The sequence below is a fragment of the Hesperophylax consimilis genome, chromosome 5 (assembly GCF_061612785.1).
Source record: "Hesperophylax consimilis isolate HC1 chromosome 5, BYU_Hcon_1.0, whole genome shotgun sequence".
Taxonomy (NCBI): domain Eukaryota; kingdom Metazoa; phylum Arthropoda; class Insecta; order Trichoptera; family Limnephilidae; genus Hesperophylax; species Hesperophylax consimilis.
In genome coordinates, this window is record NC_142840.1 from 24,460,248 (window position 1) to 24,484,837 (window position 24,590).

At 33.3% G+C, this 24,590-nt stretch overlaps 1 protein-coding gene across 2 annotated transcripts in view; it reads left to right on the top strand.

Moving 5' to 3' along the window:
- The window catches only part of LOC149423679 (CD151 antigen-like), a 490,631-nt gene that overhangs the window by 410,994 nt on the left and 55,047 nt on the right, over positions 1 to 24,590 (top strand). For both annotated transcript variants that reach the window (XM_089631733.1, XM_089631734.1), the window contains one exon: positions 18,292 to 18,483. In XM_089631733.1, coding sequence (XP_089487859.1) covers positions 18,292 to 18,483 — 192 coding nt within the window. The remainder of the gene's footprint in view (positions 1 to 18,291; positions 18,484 to 24,590) is intronic.

Here is a 24,590-nt window from a genome sequence, read left to right on the forward strand (position 1 = left end):
TCTCTCTCCTTTCTTTTCTCTTCTTTGAATTTGTTGTACTTACGTGTATTACGTTGATTCATTTTGTTCGTATCTAATTTTTTTATTTTCTAATGTTGCCATACTATCAATATGGATAAATTAAATTGCAAACCTTTTTAATGCAACTCGGATTAAAAATATTATTTATATTTTAGAATAACTTAACGAGTAAAACTTCAAATTATAAAATTTAATTATCTTAGACAAAATTAGAGCTTTCTAAACGAAATTTAAAAACCGAAAAAACAGAAAAAGATACGGTTGCATCTAGGACTTAAACTCAAGACAATTTGCCTTACCGGGGCGCTGCTCTACCAACTGAGCTAATGGGAACTTATTTCATATTTTTGTAATAAGAATTTACTTTGTTGCTCGTCATAATTTACAATAAAAGATATGAATTTGTTTTAGACCACTTTAATTTTAATTGCACTCTACCGGTTTCAGAAGCACCCTTCCTCCGTCAGGAGAATATTAAAACTAACCTTTGATACAAAATATTGACAGATATATACACAAAAAATATAATTTGGGTGTTTGAGTGGGAGGTTAACAAAGGGGGACGGGTAATTGCGGGAATTCCGGCAATAACAGAGCGGTTTCCTGGAAATATTTCTAGAATGGGACTAAAACTTTTAATAAGGACACAGGGGTTAAAATTCTTCATCGTTATAATAAAAGCAAAAGATTAAATAACTTAAAAGCCCTTGAAATCAAAAAATCCCTAAATAATAACGCTAGTATATTGAAAAACCAAATTAATTTATCGTTTAGTTCCATTTAAGTTCGAAGAGCGTAAATAAATAAGTAATAAAAGTTTCTTAATTAAATTTTAACTTGATCCGTTTTAATGGGCTTTAGCCACTACCAAACTAGACACATGTCCGTAGTGAATGTGTTTTCAATAGTTATGCATTTGTTAGAAAACAATTAGACATGGGGTCGTATGGAGCTTGTTGCCAAATTTGGCTGTGGATCAACTCTCCTGCTCTTTCATTCCTCGTACAAAATGTGTCCCTTTGATACCCATGATTAAATACTTCTCCTTCTGCACTCCCCGAGGAGACTTCGTGCTCTCCCGCGTGGGGAGATTTTAAAAATGAATAAAAAACTTTTAAATAATACCAGATTCTCATTAGTTCTTCTTTGACTCAAGCCTTTCATGGATTGAAATCTCTAGTGCCAAAATTATCGCCGTTATTTAATTACTAATCCTAATTTACCCGATTCAATTCTGAAACATGTTACTTCATAATATTGAATTACACTTAAACATTATTGAATACGAACTGGTGATGATCTGGCTTGTAGTCACACAGACCATCAGGGAATTTTTAATTCCCTGTGAAAAAAAAATGGATTGATTATTAAATTCACTCTGCAGGAAAAGTAACAACTTATAATCCAGCCACCAAATACATAAAAACAGAAAACTCACCAAAAATATCACTCGCATTGAGTTTAGCTCCTTAATCTTCAAATCCGGCAGCGGACGGCAATCGGCACAATAATATTTGCATTCGCACTATGAAATTATAATCTGTCAACCAGCTCTCAAGAGAGTAGAATTTAGAATAATAAAGAATTAACACATTGTAATTCTAAAGTACTGTCAATTTATTGTGACAAAAATATTTTAATCCTTTAGTCTTAAATCCACCAAACAGGAATAGTGCCCTCTTTTGTCAAATAATATAATTCGGATACATCCATCTGATTAATGCAAAGATGACTGTAATTCATTATCACTCACCTGCAGAGCAAATCTATACAAAACTGACCAGAGATGTCTATTCTGTCCACTATTTTTAATTTTTAATTTTCAAATTTTATTTCAAACTAATTTTAAGTCTTTTAAACTTTTAAAACTAGGTAGGTACTGCTTGTTTCTCACCATGAATTAATTAATTTGTGAGTTACATTTATTTTATTTTTTTTAAGAAATGAAATCATTTGTAGAATTTCGAAAACCGTACCCATCTCGCTTATTCTCAGAAAAAAAGTCTTTAAACACACAAAATCTGGGTAAAACACAATATTCTTTAAAAATATAGGTCAAAATTCCAATGTTGCTTTTAGAAACGAAAATGGGTTCAAATGAAATAATATTATTCTGCTTTTAAATATGCTACCATTAAAGCGTTGCTTTTCAAAAATTGCAAACATTCTGAAATATTTCATCGCTAATCGACTGCCAATTCGTATTAGTTCGAGCATTTTTCCGTCGTTTCTCTCTATCATATCACTGCATTTTATCAGAAAGGTAATATTTTCCGTTCTTTGACACTGTATCGCTTCTATTAGAAAGCAATTTATGTATTGAAATGGATGCGTTGTATGGAAGTTATGGTACGAGTATTAAAAGTTAAAAAAAAGATTGGCAAATTTAAAAAAAAATAAAGTTAAAAGCATTTAGACATGAGAATAAGGAGTAATCTATGTATATTTGATGGAATAACACAAGGGCTTCGTTCTAAATAATCAAAAGTATGCATTTGTTTTCACCCGATGGTTTTTATTTCATAGCTGCCCGAGCTTTAAAAGTGGCCTCGTAAATAATCTTACATAAATTCACATTTTCTCCACTGGTGTTGGCAATTCGGGAAACTTTTATTAACTTGTGAAATATTTCAGAAATGTTTTACAGAAACTTGAGACAAATGAAAATAAAAAAGGCTAAAGAAGGAGGTAGCGCAACACGGCATAATACCCCAAAAACAAATCACTTTAACAATACTATTATTATATACTGGCAAATATCCGTGTACAATCACGGGAAAAAATAAAATAAAATTAAAGCATATAATTGACCAAAATAACCCAAAACCTACATTTCCAAAATTCTCAGAAGTACTTCCAACAAGTTCAAAGCAACCCAATCAGGTCGCTACACGCATACTGCTTGATATTGCCAACCCCGCCCCCACCCCCTCTACCGTCAAATCACTCTCAACACCGCATACTTCGTCCTAGACATAAGAATTGATAACCACCCACTTGTATCTTGACTTCTGGACCGAATAGACACGCGAAAGCGTTCAGTTTGAGACGAAATTCAGAACATAAGGCCTCTGAAGATGGACAGTGAGATCTGTCCGAAACGTCAGGAATTAAAAAGTCCTTTTAAGGACTAAGTTACGCGGGTAAACCGAGAACATCATTCTACATAATACCTAAAGCATATACAGTATTTGTAGCTCCTGAAATATAATATCCTACAATTATAATATCCCGTGATATATGTATATTTATTTATCTCAGGATCATTTCCTGTTTCTGTTTCGGATCATTTATAAAAAATTTACTGGAATAATAACAAAACACACTTTTCAAATGTCGAATTATAAATCAATTAACTAAAATAAAATAATGTTGGTACCTACTTTGTCGCTTATCTGAATCGTCCAATTAATTCAAATTTAGAAGAGTTGAATCTTCAAAATTGATTTTTCAAATCCCAGTTCTTGAGTTCATTGAAACTGCGTTACGAGCTTTGGAAATATAAAAAAATTTCAAAGTAATGAGGAACTCCTAAATTCTACCAACTACAACAACTCTGATTTTTTCAAAGCAATATTAAAATCCTCGGAAAACCTTCAAGTATAACAAAAACCCGTCGTAAACAATCACTGGGTGACATGACTTTCATAATTCAACTTTTAAAAATGACCTCCAAAAGTAAACCGTATATGGATACCTTACACACATTACATTTATAATTAAAATAGTATATCTTCAAAAATGTGCAATAGATACCTAGTATTTTATCGCTTGTCTGGATTTGAAAGGTTTTTTTATACTATAATAATAATATAAATAATTTGTATACCAGTGTTAACACGTGGGCAAGTCTAACATTGTCCGCATTTTAATGCTAGCGGTCGACCGACCCGTGAGGCAGCGGTATAAGATGTGTCAGAACTCACCGATCGACAGGGCGTTTAAATCTCTTTCCTTTTTAATTCTTTTTAAATGAATCATTTATTGATTAAGTATAAATATTTCAAATATTCAGAATCAGCGTTTTTTGATCTTTGTGAATTTATATAAGCCATAACATCTTTCACTCAAAATTCTTACTAATTTTTTCAAAATTTGAAATAATACAAAGGTAATTTTTGCTAGCGGTACCCTCTTTATTTTCGCTTTTTAAAATTTTTTATATATTCGAAATGCGCCAAAAGGAGAATAAAAAATATATAATATTCAGTAGGACGGTAGGTATCTAACACACTTCACACTAAGCACAAGACCAGTCCTTAAAAATAATGGTGTTTTTAAACAAGTTCATGGATCGTGGCATATTCTTAGGTAGTAACATTAATGTTTTTCCTCACACAGTTCTTAAATTAAATAAACCATCCCAGATAAGAGGGATTTAAATATAAAGTACAAAATCACACAATTTTTAAAGTTGTCTTTTATAAATAAATTTACGTAACAGAACAAATACCAACTGTCAAATTACGGTATAAGTAAAAACAATATATAAAACAAAAACAAAAAAACGAGAAACAATAAAGCTTGAGTAAGTGTAAATAATATATTCGAGAAATTTAAATAAATAAACAGAATAACTGACTAGTTAAATCAAGGAAAATGTACTTCAACATCAAAAGAGGGGAACTCGGATTTGCTTTCAATTTAATTGTCATTTTCACAATCGGAATTGACTGTGTGAAGAATTCAGACACGTGATAAAGTAGGTACCTAACTATAATATTATAATTTTTTAACAGAAAATCATTTTAACCTAAACATTTTCATCATTACAAATATGAATGTGGACCATGATTGCTAATGCGTTAAATGTTTTTAAATACCGCCAAGAGGGAAGAGATTTTCAAATCCCCCCAATATTTTCTTAGGTACAGGATACCTCCAAAATGAAACGATATTCTATGTAAATAAGCATTTTTTATTATCTAGTCATTTTTTCTTTCGGTCGGGCTTTAAAAATAGACTTTTTAGAACATTTGCTGCGAACGAAAACGAAATATAGTGCGTTCTCAGAATTGTAAATAACTAGCAGTTAAAAACCCGCTCCGCGGGTTTTTTTCTGCTAGGCCCTGCGGGCGGCACTTCGTTGGGCTTCGCCCATTTTAAGTGATATTAACAACAGTTACATTTAATAGATAGATATTAGGACATTCACATAGAGAGGGTGAGTATATATATTGTTAAAACACGGAACAGGAAGGAGTTAATTAATAATAACATGCTAAATTTACGCATAATAAGAATGACAGTTGTTTGAATAAATGAAATTTTACGTATTTGTGATGGATTATTTCAAATGAAACACTATTATTGACTACATGTCTACAACTGATATTAACTGTTATCTTAGGTACCTAATATAATTAGCTCATAGGAGACTTGCAGTGCTTAAATATGTGTTACAACCGTCAATGTCTATAAGTTGAATCAATATCGTGTCACATAAATATTTGTGACAAGAGAAGTTCTTGCTTAGTTGGGTTTATTTTGTCTATGGGTATTTTTTTTCGAACTTTGGCAATATTTTGAAGGAAGGAAGTAGAGTTTTGTTTATGGTCACTTCCTCCCCGGCCCATTAGGCCGATGGGTCGGTGGATCCAGTCACCCTCCTTTAAAGGGGCTTGAATCTGAGTTAATCATGTGAATAGGAGTTATTATTTCTTTTAAAAAAGGCGCGGGGTGTTTATCCATTCACGAACAGTTCGTGTTTGTTATTATTTTAGTGGGGAATATGGAATCCCGCTTTTATTGAGTGTTGGCCGATGGTCATGTCGGAGTGCTCGTGTTTCGGACTTGAAACCGAGATTGGTTTGGTCCTAGCTGTGGCTGGTTGTTCTTGGCGGAGTGTCCCCGTGTCGCAAGAGAACGGATTGCTGTCTTGGCTCCGTTGAAGAGTCTGGTCGACTACCACGTGCTGCAGGCCTGATGCCCCTGCAGGCGTCCATTGAGGGAGTTGCTGTCCTCCCGCTGCCACTAAGAAAACGGATTGCTGTCTTGGCTCCGTTGAAGAGTCTGGTCGACTACCACGTGCTGCAGGCCTGATGCCCCTGCAGGCGTCCATTGAAGGAGATGCGTCCTCCTGCTTCCACTAAGAGAAGGATGTCCTGGCCTCCGTCCCGGGTCCGTTCCCCGCTGCCGAGAGCAAGTTTTCGTTCGCCATTCGTTGTCGTTCTTTCGTTTCACGTTAAGTTAGTTTAGTTTAATTCAAGAGTCCATCGGGTATGTGCCTATATTTATTTCTATGATTACATGTTTATCATCTGTACTCCTTTGTAGTTGCTTTGATGTTTCAATATATTTTCCATTAAGAACTCACTCTTTTATTTATGATCACTTAACTTACTTGACAGGAAATTATTCCCACAATCTTGAGATGAGATCTCAGCTCTACCGTTTCCTTTTAAACATTGGAATGTACCTACCTAAAATTGCATACGTTACATTTGGCGCTCAACGTTTAAAATATTTCGTTTTCGGTGCAGTATCCTTTTTTCTGTCATGTCAAGTTGGGTTTTCATTAATACTAGTTGATAATATTAGAGTTGAATCAATGTGTGTGCACTTAGCATTTCCATACTTACATTCACATCATAATGTCTACTATTGACCTTTAATATTAATGTTATGTTCATGTATCCTCATACATAACCTATAATAAATATGTTGTTTGCATTTTGAAATGTCATTGTATTGCAAAGAACTTTTCATTGTTTGATCATAGACAACTTATTACTGATGAAGTTAGAAGTTTTCGAGTGTTTGAGTAAATTAATTATTATTTTTTCTTAAAATATAATATCGATTGTCTATGATTCTCTTGTTGATCTATGAACAAGATTAGTTGTCAAAATTTTGAAGGTTAAAACTTGTTTCGTACCTGTCATACTGATTAATAATAACTTGATTAAACATCTTTGTTTATACGCAATGCGAATTGAATAATGATTAGTAAAACCTTTCATTATTATTTGCTACAAAATATAGTTCGGTATATTCTGTGTTATCATAATATGTAGTTTTGTTTACGTTCCTGGGTAAATACAAATTCCAACGTAAACACAATTTAAATATCCTTTTGATACTTTCGAAATACTTTGTTACAAGTTATTCGTAAGTAAATCATAATTATTGATAGTAATATCAATGTAGTGTCAAACATAATACTATGTACTACGTACAATACTTACTTTTAAATATATTTGCACAGTAATATTCAAGTTTTTATGAATCCAGTACACATTTAAATTACGACTTTGTCAAAAATAAATTACCTACCTTATTACTATCACAATTACTATCAAAACAAATAACTTGTTTACATTCTAAAAATACTATCTGTCAAAATGTGTACATTGACATTTGTCATCTATCATGATGAAACATAAACATGCAAATGATGTTCAATATTGTTATTTTATAATGAAATACCTTTTTCAAAGAATCTTTTATATGATATTACCATTTCATATACAAAAACTGTAACGAGACTTTTCATGGTTATTTTTCAATGACAGCGCACTTCTGTCATTATTGAATATGTTGTTGTGGTGTCATCTGACATTAGGCACTAATAAATACTACATTGTTTACAAACATGGATAACTGTCAATGTCTGCACAAGACTTCGTTATTTTTTTTTTTGCGGTTTATTTAATCGAAAATAACGACGTGTAATTTTTTAATAAAGAGCATCATCATCATCTACATCAATTATCATAACAATTTGGTTAATTGTTTTCTTTATCAATTATTATAACAATTTGGATAATTGTTTTTTTTTTTTTTTTTTTTGATTAAATTACAATAAAGTAAATGTCCTTGATTCGTAATTGTACTTGGCGTTCTAGTATATAATCGTACTCGTATATCGTCGCTTGGCGGCACTGATTTATTTGGAGAATACGTTGGCGGCACTGTTTTGACGCGTATTAGTGTAAACAATTTCTACTTTTCGAGTTGACTTGTATAGGGTGTTTGGTAATTGATCTGTTATAAATAAATTATTATTTATATTTCATTATTACATAAGTGATAATATTCTTATTGAAGAATAATTATTAAAATTCTAATTATCATTTTCCCCAGTTAAATTAAGTTATTGTTAAGTATAATTCAAAAACTAGCCAACGATCTTTTGCGTTCTGTGCACAAGGATGACAAGAGCTCGTCAGCGGTTACTAGTATTAAATATAAGTTTACAACAAACAACATGGACGCATGTGTGTCGCTATCTCATTGTGGACAAGTTATTAGACCACTTGTTAATATTAAAATTAAGAATTTGTTTTTTCTTCAGGTAGATTAGTTTTGTATTTTTTAAGGAGGCTAATGTTTTAGTGTGTAGGCCTACCAAAGCCTTCACATTATTGCAATATATATTTATAATTCTTTTGTGACTGTTCTGTTCTCATGATTTGGAGTTTGGTACCTCCATTTCTTGTGCTCAGTACGGACACTAAAATCTAGTTTATCGACGATAAACCGTTTATTTACCCTCGGTAAACTGGAACGTGATCCTTGTGGTCACTGGCGCCCAAATTTTGTTAGATAAGTCTTTCTTTCTTCGTTACTATGTTTTTCTTGTTATTAATAACATACACTAGATTCGGGATTTTGGTTTTGGGATTTTAGTCTCAAATATTTGATTATATTGGTTATGATACACTTAGTTACTTACATGCACACACATTGATTTATTTCTTGGTTCCGTCTGTATAACGGATTATGTTGTAATGTTTTTATTTTTAAGTTTAAGCCCTTCTTTCTTTAGTCCACTGGAGGCCCTTTTATCGGCCCATTGAACCTCCAGGGAACTTGAGAATGTATATCTTGGAATTTTGTGTTTCAGAGACTTGAGTTACTTTCTGATGCACAAAAGTTCTGTTAGTTCTTTTATTGTTAGTTTGTATTTCATAAACTTTAAGTATGGTATTGCTTTCCTAAAAGTTCTTTAAATAAGTCTTAGTTCATAAGAAAGTTGTTTTGTCTCTAACAAAGTAAGTACTGCTTTGGCGTGCTTAACTAGTAATTAATTCCTTTGGAATTATCACTTTGCCTCTAATACAGGAAAGTGTGTTTCTGTATAGTTTTTAAGTCTAAATGTGATAAACATTAGAGTCTTACTGTTAATACCAGTATTAGACTATAAATTAAGTATTACTAGTGTCATTCATTAAATTTTGGATTGATCACCCCTCGAATAGTGTCAACTCACTGAAAGCCATAGTTGATCACACAATTTTGTTTTGTTTGTACAAGAAATGCTGACGTTTTGTCTACACTTGGAGTGTTTTTTTAAGGAATGCCAGCTTGGGTATTGCCTTGGTCTCATTTTTTTTACAAACAATGTCACTCTGTTGAGTGTTTGCTGCAGATTATTATATGGATTTTTGTATATCCTAAGGTATGAGCTTAACTTACTAGTTTCTGTTTTGCTTTTTAGTACCAATTGACTTTGGTCATGAACTGATTGATAAATAGATAGGTATTGTGTTATGTAAACCCTATTCTGTCCACCTTGATCGGCAGGTATTTATAGTTTTATAAACCTGACCTGATTTGACTTTCGCAAAAAGAATAATTTGAATATTATTCTTGTTTGAAGACTCTGTTACTTATTGGTATTTCTTCGGAATTGTAAATCCTGGTTCAATAACGAACGATAAGAAAAAAATGATGGATAAATAATCCAATACAAACCCCTACTCTGGTCACGTCTGATAGACCGTTTGTAAACTGATTCTATATTACTTATAACACAAAAAAGTATTTTCTTGTGTACTAATTTTGCCTACTTTGAACTGCATTGTTCTGAATTGTAAAAAAAAAATGTATATCTATAAAGATATTTTCATTATCTATGATTGTTTAATTTTAAGTTTTGTCATAAGAATGTTGTCATAAGATTTTTGTCATAAGACTGTTAAACCGGATGGACTTAGTTAGATAGGTTTCTCATTTTGCTATTTAATTATAGCGTAAATTCAGTGTAAGTGAGGGCTGTTTAACCACCCTAAAGTGAAGCCAAATTGGCCTTGATTTCCTGTGCAAGGAAAAGTGATCTTGTTTTTTTTCTTTATTATTAAGAAATTTATTTTTAAGAAATTTAGTTTTTAAGAAACTTAATTCTAAGTTGTTATTATAACTACTAATTATTGTTTATGTTTTCATTTTTCTAGACACCTGATGGACTCATAGTTTAGTTTATTAGTGGTCTTAGTTGTTCATGTTTGAGGGCAAACATTTTGTGGGAAGGGGGGAATTGTCACATAAATATTTGTGACAAGAGAAGTTCTTGCTTAGTTGGGTTTATTTTGTCTATGGGTATTTTTTTTCGAACTTTGGCAATATTTTGAAGGAAGGAAGTAGAGTTTTGTTTATGGTCACTTCCTCCCCGGCCCATTAGGCCGATGGGTCGGTGGATCCAGTCACCCTCCTTTAAAGGGGCTTGAATCTGAGTTAATCATGTGAATAGGAGTTATTATTTCTTTTAAAAAAGGCGCGGGGTGTTTATCCATTCACGAACAGTTCGTGTTTGTTATTATTTTAGTGGGGAATATGGAATCCCGCTTTTATTGAGTGTTGGCCGATGGTCATGTCGGAGTGCTCGTGTTTCGGACTTGAAACCGAGATTGGTTTGGTCCTAGCTGTGGCTGGTTGTTCTTGGCGGAGTGTCCCCGTGTCGCAAGAGAACGGATTGCTGTCTTGGCTCCGTTGAAGAGTCTGGTCGACTACCACGTGCTGCAGGCCTGATGCCCCTGCAGGCGTCCATTGAGGGAGTTGCTGTCCTCCCGCTGCCACTAAGAAAACGGATTGCTGTCTTGGCTCCGTTGAAGAGTCTGGTCGACTACCACGTGCTGCAGGCCTGATGCCCCTGCAAGCGTCCATTGAAGGAGATGCGTCCTCCTGCTTCCACTAAGAGAAGGATGTCCTGGCCTCCGTCCCGGGTCCGTTCCCCGCTGCCGAGAGCAAGTTTTCGTTCGCCATTCGTTGTCGTTCTTTCGTTTCACGTTAAGTTAGTTTAGTTTAATTCAAGAGTCCATCGGGTATGTGCCTATATTTATTTCTATGATTACATGTTTATCATCTGTACTCCTTTGTAGTTGCTTTGATGTTTCAATATATTTTCCATTAAGAACTCACTCTTTTATTTATGATCACTTAACTTACTTGACAGGAAATTATTCCCACAATCTTGAGATGAGATCTCAGCTCTACCGTTTCCTTTTAAACATTGGAATGTACCTACCTAAAATTGCATACGTTACAATCGTTTAGTTTGTCACCATTAAAGATAGTTATAAAAAAGTTGACTTAAATAATAGATTATTACATATTTATTAATTGTACCAGTGTTTATGAATAAAAGGAGGGGAATTGTGCGATGAGATTAACAGTCGGTTTAATTAAAAGGTGTTAATTTTACTCCAACTGGTGGTAATTCTTTACCTACAACTTTTACTGTATCTAATAAAGTTTAAAGTTAGATTATATATACAACATCATCAGGAGAGTAAAAATTTATATATAAAGGTAGATTATTACAATATAGCGCCCCTGAGGTGATATCTCACAAAAGCGGCGCTATGCAAATTGTCCAATAAATGAAAAAATATAATGTTTACATTTTATTGTGTATACACCGAAGTCAAAAATTAAATATAGATTGCAATTGGGAAAGAAGAAGTGGAAGGAGGGGGAGGGGTAACAGTAGGCTGGGTTTAAAATAATTAGGAATTACAATATCGTTAGACGGGAAAGACCAGTTGAGTGGGAAAATATTTAAAAGAGAGTTTATAAAAAAATTCTTGTTAATTATATCTGCTTTTATATTAACATGTTTCCTCATTTCTAAAATTTCAAAATTATTTATAGTGAAGTATTTTAAGACCTGAAAAAAACAAATAGCATATAACCATAAAACAATATATTCATAAGACAAATAGCATTTAATAACGGTTATTCTAATAAATTGATAGTTGAAATACTAAATAAAAAAATTAAACATATTCTCTTCAAACGGTCTTTGAAATAGTGAATCTGAGTTTGCAAATCATCTTTTGAATAATGATCACACTTTCGATAAAAAAAATCAGGTCTTAAAATACTTCACTCAGGATATAAAGCACCGCAAATAAATAATTTTGAAATTTTAGAAATTAGAAAACATGTCAATATAAAATCAGTTATAATTAATAAACAAAAAAAATATAAATAATAATGAAAAATGCCATTACAAAGTGATAAGCTTCCAGAAGAAATCTTCTTAGTAAACGCTTGTTAATCGTAAGTAGTCAAATATTGTGAGCTGCATATTTAAATATTCGCGCCATTCATTTGGTTCGTTTTTAAACCGCCAGAGGTGCGCTCTCTGTCGGCCATCTATAGCCGTGCGTAGCGGCCATTGAAGGGACGCGTGATTTTTTTTATAAACTGCAAGCATAATCACGTAACTGTGGATAATTTTCATTGTAATGTAATTAATCCAATGGATTATGAACTTTCTAAAACATATTTTCTTCGATATTATCCAAAAATTATATGAGCAGAAACGTTGCTTTTGAAGAAATCTCGTATTATTATGAGGCGATCCTATTTTAGTATGAAATCGTGTCTTAACTTTCAAGTTAGCGGAATTTAACCGAAACAGACAATTTAAATTTGACCAATCAGAGGGCCTACACCGTCCAGACGCTGGAGTATTAATATTATCAGATATTTTTCAATGTGGTTGGATAATCAAAAAATGCCCAGAATCCCCTCATTTTCTCCACAAAAAAATCTTATTTTATAAATTCCACGTATTAATAACATACAATAAAACTTATCGATTCAGATTCAGCGTTTTTTTAATCTTTATGAATATATTTTTTAAAGACATCATATTTTTCACTGCATTTCCTTATTGTCCTCATTATAACGTGTTCTTTACATAAACTTTTAGCTTCTCAAACGTCATAATTATTTCTTCAAGAAATTAAAAAGATTATCGACAAGCAAATTTCTATTTAACAGCTCCCCTCATAATAATAATATATCAACTAATAATAATCAACCTCAACAATGGCGTAGAATTTTGTACATCGATAATTTCTCTCAAAAAAGCATAAAAAACCTCCCACCAGATATCAAACCAGCGTTTTACACTAACAATAGTATAGGTAAATTTTTGATGAACGTTAAAGACAAAGAACATCGGTTAAATCACTCAGGTATTTACTCACTGCAATGTAGTGACTGTCCCGCGTTTTACATAGGCAAAACAGCGCGTAATATCAAAACGCGAGTCAAAGAACACCTAAGATGCTTAAACAGTAATGGATTCTCCGAATTTGCAAATCACCTCATAGCAACAAACCATACGTTCGACAAAAATACTGGCGTCAGCCTATTACATAAAAACGGAATAGGTCTTAGGTTGGATAACTTAGAAGCGTTAGAGTTAAGGAAAGCCATAAACGTCAATAGCAAAGTCATCAACAACCAAATAAACCTAAATAAAAGCCCTATACTCAGATTGTTCCCTATTGACAAAGAACACTCGCCTCCCAATCTCCCAACTATCCCTACCTCTTCCACTGTAGCTCAGACTGTCCACCTACCGTGATATCTACACATGTTAATTTAATTTTTAGATTTTTAGTATTATACTGCCCTGATGAGGCTACGGTTGTAACGAAACCCGGTCGGCATTAAGTATTTACCCATAAGTGATGTTTACAAAGTTACTGTTTAATTTTAAGTCATAATTATTATTTTTTTCACGGGCTAGTGTTAGGTATGCTAATTCTTTTCAAAAATACACCTTTTTATTTTTACTAATAAAACGTCAAAGCCAGAAAGAAAAATTTTTAAGAAGTTTTCCGCAAATTTTCTGAACTGTGTTGAAAATTTTTTTAAAAATAATACATGTAAGTATATATTTAAGCTATATTGAAAATAACAGTAAATTCTTCTTTATGGTTCATAGTGTTTTTGATGATTTAAAAATATTAACTGTCTGTGCTTTTCTTACCGTATCTTGAGACGATCATCCTAAGAATAATTTGAAATTTTGTATGATTCCTATCCATACAGCAGCAGAAAAAGAAAAACCAGTTCTCTCCCAAATGTGCATTTTTCCATAAAATAGACAATTTTTGGGCTATTAACTGAGGTATTATAATATATAACCAATATTGACCGCCACCTTATTACAAAAAATTGGATAAAATTGAATAGTTAACAAGACTGTATCTGCATTCATTATATAAGAATGCAATATTATATTCGATTGATACAAAATTCATACCTGGGAAAATTGATTCATTGAAGAATTATTAATTAAGAATTCTCTTGAAGATCTGCGAAGAATATGCACTCGAAACAAACATGTTATATAACGCGAAAAAAACAGCACTGCTGGTCGTCAAATACAGAGAAGGACCAAAAAAGATTCCCCCAGCGTTTTTAAATGGAGAACTTCTCATAATAGTAGAAACAACGAAATATTTAGGACATATCATCACCAACAACTTAACGGATGACGACGACATCGATAGGCAGAGGCGAGCACTGAGCATAAAAAGTAACATGCTCAGTAGAAGATTTCGACTCTGCAGCCCGCAGGTGAAAAGGACGCTATTCTCAGCTTTCTGCACTACCTTGTATACTTGCGAGCTGTGCGCCAATTTCAAAAAGCGAACCATGGAAAGGCTTCGGATTCAATATAATAATGCCTACCGCATAATGTTCGGACTTCCAAGGTACTGCAGTGCCTCCTCGATGTTCATGGAGGGAAGAGTTCCCGGCTTTGCAGCCCTAATGAGATCCAGGGTAGCCCGGAACGAGGGGAAGGATCAATAACTCCAGAAACATCATCATCATCGAATCCCGCCAGACCTCAGTATCGAGCATCGAAAAACATTGGAGAAAAATATTGGCCCCCATAATTATCGCTCCGATATACCAATAAGCTTACAAGAAATTTAAATGTTTTATGATATCACTCTCCATTCTATATAGTTCCTTTTACTTTTTCTTATTTTTTATTTGCTTTATGCTTCAAACTTACATTTTATATTTTATTTTATTTGTACTTAATTGTATCTCTGTATATAACATTGTAGTTATATTTTATGGATTGTGTGGGATTGCACTAACCTCCCCACATTCTGGAATAAACAATTATTATTATTGCATTAATGATAATGTCAATATGCAAACAACAATTTAATATTTACTAGGATGAGAAATGCTTTTTGTGAAAAACTTGCGCGAGTACGGTACAACGGTACGAATTTATGTTTCCTTTTTAAACGTATGTTCAACACGGTGCCCTTTTAGCCTGGAGCCGAGATAAATAAATATTTAGATTATTGTTTTCGGCCCTTTTCAAAGCATAAAGCATAAGGGTCATGATAAAAACTGTTTTTTTTTACCGTACATAAATTATGTCACATTATCGCGTTTCGCTACGTTGTGAATTTTGTATGATATTATTGAGTCAAAAATGTAATATGTTAACGCGTGTTAAATAATAAAAGTTTATATGTTAATAAGTTTTACTTTGTAGTCTTTTAAAAAAACATCATTTGCTTATGTGGGCCTCACTGGGTGCTTACACATACTGAGGCCCCCATTTTACAAAAATTAAATGAGCCGTATTGAAAATAAACTATTTATTTATTACGGTCACAAATGATTTCAAACATCTTATTTTTCCCTTTTCACGTCCTTATTATTTATCTGTTAGTGTGCTATCTAGATTCTTAACGTAGCTACATATAAATTCACATTTGTTTCACAAAAAAGAGGTTTTTTAAAAATCTGAAATAAATTAAGCCGTCAAACCGACATCCAGAAAGCGTTAATTTTCTTCACCAACATTATTTTAATGAGGTCCTCTCCTACAACGAAACTTCATATTTATTACAAATGAATCATAAATTAAAGTACGGTGAGGACAGAACATTTTGATTTTTTGAAAATTACCGCATGTTACTTTTGGTTGGGAGATTATTGTATAATTTTTTCCAATTTTCACTTGTGAATCCATAACTTTAACATTTTTGGAGATCGAAACACTTATTTTACCATCTAATATTTTTATAAATATGATACAATTTCATCAAAAGTACAAATAAGAAAACGGCCTAATTCAGAACAATCAAACACAATATTTTGACTCTTGGGAGATACCATCACTATTTTTACATAATTGACAATTTAACACGCTAATAAAAATGCATTTCAAAACTCAAAATGGGTTATTAAGAAATGCTGGATCTTACCGTTTGAGTGATTTTACTGTTCAATATTTCACCGAAACAGATTTTTTCATGTTAGCAGGTATTATAATTTGCAGAAGGAAATTGCAGATTGATGTGCTTGTTATTAATATAAATTCACGCATCGTACGAAAATATAAGCAACACATTTTAATATAATATCCACCCTAAATCATCCCCAAAATCTCCAGGAAAATTTTCGTTTATGCATTTTACAATAACCCCACGCTTTGGAGAAAATGATTTCCCTCAGGGGCTATGTCATCTTTATGGATGCTGTAAAGAGGGTCTTTTTTAAGGAAAGGAAGGAGAAGATGTTCTGAAGAGGTACAGGGTGTGAGGGCTGGGTAGAAATCTGTGGATCAGTGTTTGTAGAAGTGACGGACATGTGAATTTATCCCTCTCAATGCGGCGCAAGGCGATGGGTCGAGCGACCAGTTGGAGAGGTCAAAGGGTCTCCCTAAACCAGCCTTTTCCGTTTTGGCACGCCACGCCACTGGTTGGCAGACAAATCCTGAACACACCTCTCCCGATAAACCTGGACACTCCTGTTAAATCAACAAACGTAGTGAACCACTTGGGGTAATCTATGGTAGAGGTGTTGGTTATCCAATAAATGGTTCCCGGGGCGACAGTATCCAAACCGGCCTCCCAAATTGATAAACCGTAAATTTATCAGTTAAGTCTTTCTACAACAATTTTTTAAAAATGAATTCCATTATTCGTTATTTTTAATAATCATTTTTTCATACGGGAGATTCCTTATAAAATTTTCGTTAGGAATTGAAAATATTCTCAACTTTTTAGTTAAAAGCTTATTATTTCCTCGTACTACTCGTTTGTATAAATTGATACGCTAAGTATTAAGAAAATACGAGTTCATTCTTACTGTATTAAATTTGGAGCTCATTGAAGTCATTAGGTATGAGAATTTCCTTCCATCTAAAAAATAATGAGTTTCCCCTTTGAATTCGCTTTTCCCAGATATTTCAACCATCATGTGAACGTGTACAAGCGTGTTCCTGAAGGGTTACGTATATTATAACACCTTTAATATTATTTTCATTATACTTCCCGATGACTAGACAACTTTAAAAAATCAATGTTTTTAAAAACCGAGTTGCCGTTTTATCAACATGACGCTTCTTAAGTTTTTGACTAAATGAATATCTGTTGGTTATTTATTTTATGAGTTGTAGCATCTATGTTTGGGAATGGTGTAGTTTTAATTTCAGTACCGTACAAGAGTCCCAAATGCTCCCAACGAGCTACAAAGACTACAGCATCCCCAATTGGGGTATGTTGTGAGGCTGAACGAAGTGGGGAAGGGAAGGAAATGAGAGAGAGGAACGTGGTAAAGTACTTGGCTATCTAAAGCTGGCCAACAAACAAGGATAAAGCCATCTTAAGCAAAGTTTCGATTCTGAATGTTGGTCTTTACCAGGGCGATACAAACTATTTTAACTGAATAAATTGCGAAATTATGCAAAATTAATCAAATATATTGAACCTGTGACCTCCGGATTCGTAACCAAGGATCGTAACCACCTAATAACGAAAGGCGTGAAATGTGAGCTTGGTTGTAATTGGGCCATAAAAGGGCGACGGAAGAGGAAAATTGGGTTGAGCCTGATTATGTAATTAAATTAATCTTCTTTTAAAAAATAACTTTCTATTTGAAATATTTTGAATGGACTCTCACAAGCGAAATAAAGATTGCCTACCACTCTTTGTAAATATACTGTATTACCAAAACACCATGTTAAACACGCTTACTTTTGCAGGCAAAATATTTCATACCTATCTTTCAATTTCTTACGCTGGAATGATTATTTAAACTAGGTTTGACTTCTTCACTAATGTTTGTACTTGCTATTATTTAAATAATTATGTTACTTGAATTTGACCACTCTATTTAAAACTTTTATTCACATGTTTATAAATTAAACTGTCATTTCTTAGTTGACTTTTTAGCTTATTCTAATAAATAATTTGTTTTCAGTTCGCCGGCCTAGCAGTGTTCTCCGTGGGTCTGTGGACCGTGATCGGCAAGCACCAGTACGTATCCCTCTTGAGCACCATAACCTACCCCATGGCTGCCTATGTCCTCCTGGCAGCGGGGTCCTTGGCCGCCATGGCATCCATCCTGGGATATTGCGGCCTCTGGAGGGAGAACAGGTCTATGCTGTTAGGGGTGAGAATCGCATATTATGTATAGCTTAAGCACCATAAGCACCTTAACCTACCCCATGGCTGCCTATGTCCTCCTGGCAGCGGGGTCCTTGGCCGCCATGGCATCCATCCTGGGATATTGCGGCCTCTGGAGGGAGAATTGGTCTATGCTTTTGGGGGTGAGAATCGCATATTATGTATAGCTTAAGCACCATAAGCACCTTAATCTACCCCAAGGTTGTTCTTCTGACCTGTGTAGGGAGTGCAGACTCTTGCTGTTAGGGGTTTGATTCCTTAATCACCTTTTGTTTTTTTTTTATTACGTGTTTATCTTCTAAGACACGACCTTTCTATTGTAATTTATTACGGGGTGATTTAAATGCTATCATTTTTCCAGCTGCAACGTTGTTAGTTTTACTAAGTGAAATCGGAATGTAAGGTTAAATAAAGAGACCTAGGTCCTTTATTTTGTGTTTAACCTAAGGTTAAAAGCCTCGTCATTTGCGTCGTTTAAGGGGATAATGGAATCTCCAAATATATTATCGTTTTGAGAAGTTATTTGAGACTTCAGAGGGCGCTAGAAGAATCATTTGTTATCTTCACGAGAACAACATCGCACTAGTGACTGATCAAGTTTCGGATTCGGTTACAGTTACATTTTCCGAAACAGTAACCTGCGTTCGTGATATGTCGGATCACGTTCGGCTTTAATAAATTCAGTATTATTTTAAAAGAAGCTATTATTTGGATATACAAAAGTTCTAAATTTGAAAAGTTTTTAATAATTTTCAAAAGATTATTTATTTGAATCGAAGTTATAATATAAGTATTGCTATTGTCGATTGTCAACAGAAAGACCATACTATTTTTACAATAGTTAGTAATTCTAAGATACTTTATACCTTTGCAATTCGTTTAACATTGAAGAACTCTTATATAAAAAATAATTCAAAAAAAGCTGAAAGAAAATCAAATTTATCATTTTTTGCATCTTTTTAGGAACTGTTGCAAGTGTAACAAAAAAAAACTTGTCGGCGCTCGAATGTTTAACTTATTTAAGTTTCAATTTCAGCCGAAAGTAGAACAAAAACAAAAATTGTTTATTATAAATACCCTAAATGGTTGATAATACGTCCAACTCCCATGAAATAGTGGTAATATCAAAAACTCTAGCCGCTAGAGGCGTTGGTGTTGCGTATTGACTTTAACAATCCTTTCAATGGCGGCAATTTGAATATATTTAGTATTTGGTGGCGGTGTTTTGCTCTTTCTAATTTGTATTTTGATCGATATTTATAAAAATATGCATAAAAATACCCCAAAAATTATGTTCTGTATATTCTATTTACGGATAATAATAATAATAAATAATAATAATAATTGGATGACTTGTATAGCGCCGTTTTTGTGCAAAATCACCTCAAGGGCGCTGTACAAACTTATAATACATTTCTACAGTGATCTATGTTATTACTTAACTATTCGTGGACACATAGCACTCTTTTTAGGGTGAATTGCCTAATACAAAAAAAAAACTATTTATGGAGAAAATATACAGTACAATACTTACCTGGTAGGTCACTTGAGATTAACACTTAATTAACATTATCTAATTGTTATTGGCGAAATTTAGATACAGGATTTAGGACTTAATTGAAAAATTGAATATAACTGGACTTTCTCTTAGGAATAATATATTTAATCTAAGGGTACGACAGCTTGTATGTAATAATTGAAAACAAAAAAACACTCCAAGTCGTTTTAAGTATGCCAAAAAACGTTGACAGGTTAGTTGGTGAAATATTATATGATTTTTTAAATTTAAACCTTCAAATAAGAAATTGAACAAATTTTTACAATTATTTTATTACATTTATAAGCCATTAAAGACAGAGTTAAGAGCCGCTTTAATATTTTTTAGGCTGTGAAATTGAACGCAGGTTACCTAATTATTTTTTTAATCGACTTATCTAATTTATTAACGTAAAATAAAGAATTTACTATCTTAGTATTATATAAAAATCACGTGGCACTGTGTTTGTACACGCTAATCTCCGAAACTTCAAACTGGGCCAAAATAAATGGCTTGAACTTCAGTACACCCAAGTGCAATATCGTCTCGTATACAAGATCAAAGAAACCGCATGTATTTGAATATACAATCAATGAAATTATTCTCCAACACCTAAACCAAATCAAAGATCTAGGAGTTATTTACGACAGCAAACTAACTTTTCACCAACACATCGATGATTTAATAAGCAGAGGATACAAGCTTCTCGGCTTCGTAATTAGAAACTCATATCCGTTTCGTAACACAAAAACACTGACGTTATTATATAACACACTAGTCCTAAGTATACTTGAATCAAACTCGATCATCTGGGCTCCACATGAATTAACATACACTTTACGCATTGAAAGAGTCCATAAATTTTTTTAAGGTTTTTATTCTCGCGGCTCTATGGACGTTACCCTTGGCTTTACCCATCGATTTATATATTAGGCATGACCAATTACCACTCCCTAGAGACACGTAGAGGTATTGCATTGCTTAAATATTTTTTCCAACTAATAAACGGTCACTTATCTAATAATGAGATACTGGCCCAATTAAATTTTTTTTTACCAGAGTCTCACTCTCGAGGATGTCATCACAATCTTCTATATAGTAGAGCAAGCCGCACTAATTTATTAATGAACTCACCTGTGGGGAGAGCTACATGCTTTTTGAATGCGGTAGATAAAAAATTAGATTTATTTTTTGTGTCCTATAGCGCATTTGCGAGATTTTTGGCATTGCATATACACTGCATAAATGGTACAATTATAACGTCTTAGGCTTTATTACCTGTAATTGTTATAAATAAATGTACAAATTATTTATAAATATATATATAAACCACTCAACCGATTTCAATGAAAGGTATATGGTTGGTTCCAGCTTGAAATATAGGATAGTTTTGGACCCGATAGGAAGTTTTTGTTTTCAAATTTCTTATCCCAAAATAAATAAAACCACAAATTTTAACTTCCTTACATAGAAGGCGGTCTGTGGCAGGACAACGTGTGCCCGGGCACTCTAGTATGCATATAAAATCGAGACTCGATCCGTCAAGCCCACCGGACAATCGAACATTTATTTTATCGTATTCCACCCTGTCTTTATCCTGCTCCATCAGATCAGATTTTTCCTGGATCTATCCATCAATCTCTGAGGAACCTCTCTTAATAATTTTTTTGTGAGTGATGTAACATTACTTTTTTTAATAAACATATAAAAAAATAACGACGTGTGTTTTTTTTTAATTGACTTTACTTCTTCTTGACCATCCACGAGTTTTCTTCACGGGTAGAATCGAAAACGGCTATAATCTTCAGTAAATAGCTAGCAATGCTAGAGAACATAATATATCACTAGTTTTAATTTTGTAATGTCTTTTGTGTATTTAAAATAAAAATTTACTTTTATTTAATAATAACGCAAATTTTTTTACCAGTATAATATCCTGCGTATGAATATGATTAATGCATGTCATGGTTCTGTTTCAAAGGCAAAGGATCAGAACCCTTTTATAATTTATTAAAACGCCTTGCCCCGAGTTTTTAAAAATACATAAAATACGAGGATTAAGCTTGTTACACACGAGGAATATAATATGTGGATGTGGTATATCGCCTTAATATTATTGTATACTGCAATACTCGCCATACTAACCTATACAGTCATCACACACGGGTAACGTAATTTGATTAATATATGTGACAGTCGCATGGGATTATACTATGAACACCCCTAAATATATTTATGAAGTGTTAAGAGAAGTACCTGACTTACTTTAATCAGTGATTCCAGGCATTATTTAAGGAAAAATGTAATGAAATTTTGGTCTCCGGTGACATTTGACTCAGCCGAGTAATTCTCCAACCCCCAGCCGTAAGCTGACAGTCCAATACATTCTGCTTTACAAATATATTTATAGATGAAAAAAAGTCACCGGAGATGAAAATCATATGATCAACATTTTTACTTCAAATAACCTCAGCAATCACTGTTTAATGTAAGTAAAGTACGTGTTTTAACAACTGTTAAAATTATATATTTACTATTATATGTATTATTATTTATTACCCAACGTTCCCCTATATTTTATATATATTTTATCCCTCGTGTGTAATAAGCTTTATACTTAAACATACTCATGCTGTACATTATTTTGTTTTAACGGGTTTTCCAATAGGTGTTATTTTGAATAGCCCGCTATTTCGGTAGATGCTACTTTTGAAGCTGTCATTTTTTGGCATTTGACAAGTAGAAACTACGCCATTCATAAAAATGGAACGATACACGCTTCAACAACGCATTTAAATTATTAAAATTCACTTGAGTGAATCAAATGCAAATCATCTTAAGTGATGAGACCCATTTCCACCTCGGTTGCTTCGTCAACAAGCAAAATTGTCGCATCTGGGGCTCGGAAAACCCAAGAGTTATTGTTGAAAACCTCTCTTTCCTCAATGTGTGACTGTTTGGTGTGGTTTATGGTCCGGCGGAGCCATTGGACCTTACTTTTTTGAAAATAAGGCTGGAACAACAGTTACGGTGAATAGATTGCGCTATCGAGAGATGATTAATGATTTTTTATGGCGGGAATTGGATGGTATTGATTTGGAAAACGTTTACTTTCAACAAAACTTCGCTACGTGCCACACAAGCAACGAAACCATTGATCTTTTACGATTGAATATCAAAATAACACCTCTTATTGGAAAACCCTGTATTATGCACTTATTTCACTTCCACGCTAGTGGCAGATTTGAATCCTACGAATTGCTGTTGCAAATAATAATATGATCATATCTTTTGTTCATACAATTTGAAAGCAAATATATATTTTGGTAGGTGTAAGACAGGCTTTATCAAAAATCCTGATTTATTGGACTTATTTTTCTTCCCTGTTATGAAATCTCTTGTACTTTTGTTACCTGCGTAATAAAGGATATAATCATTTTTCAAAGCTCAGTTACTTTTCCTGAAAATGAACCGCACCGTTATTCATAATTTAAATGTAAAGCCTTGTATTTACTTTAGCGGGGTTGTATTTTATGACCATATTAAATCTGAGTTGTGATTTCATATTTCGAAATCGCTGAAAAATGCGTTGTGTAAGACCACCAATCAGAATTGAAGCGTTCTTCCTTCCTCTTTCCCATATCCTTCTCCTCCCTATCCCAAGTGGGGATGCCATAGTCTCACTGGCTCCAGACGGGTGGAAACAGATGGAAATCTTATGCGGTTTCACATAAACCAAAAAAAAAACTGGAAACTGTCAAGTTACCATTTATCATTATGAAGTAATAAACCATTTCCTGAAACCTTAACAATATTTACAGCACAATTTTAACAGAGTTGTGGGACCTCGTAACCTTGTTGCCGGAGCGTAATTGCATTTTAGTTTATGGACAATTTCTTTATTTCCAGACGTTCCCTGTTCTTTGTAATAATTTAAAGACTGTTATTCTTTCCGGGGAGGAAAATTAATATACCTAAGCCTCGCTAAAAACGGATTTCGAATTAAATATTTAACATTTGGGGGAGTTAATTAAAACCGGGAAATCATTTCGGCGATAAAGTTAGGGTAAATAATTAGTTATTAATTTTTCTTATGAACCCCCCTTTATTCAACGGTCGTTCTTTTACTGTTCGTGTTATTTTTATATCGTAGAAATTGTTAAAGGGGTATTATTTTTTATCAATTCCTCTTATTACGTTGTACATATATATACACAACTTTCATGCAAACATGAATGCTTGAAACATGTCATGTCGTTGGAACAGCTATAAAAATTAAAGGCAATGTGTAACAATTAAATATCACAGAGGCAAAGCCTCTGCGTGCATATTATGATAATAATATCACATGCTTATGATTTTACAATCAAACATAAAATTAAGGAATCAGTAGGTAGGTATACATACAACGCGTATTTACGCAACTTTCCAGTTGAGATACTCTCAGTATCGCCCTGGTGAAAACCACCGTTCAGAATCAAAACCTGGCTCGAAATGGCGTTAACCGATGTGTAAATGACACATCTGAAGAGTAATGTACAACCCAACCTTCCCCT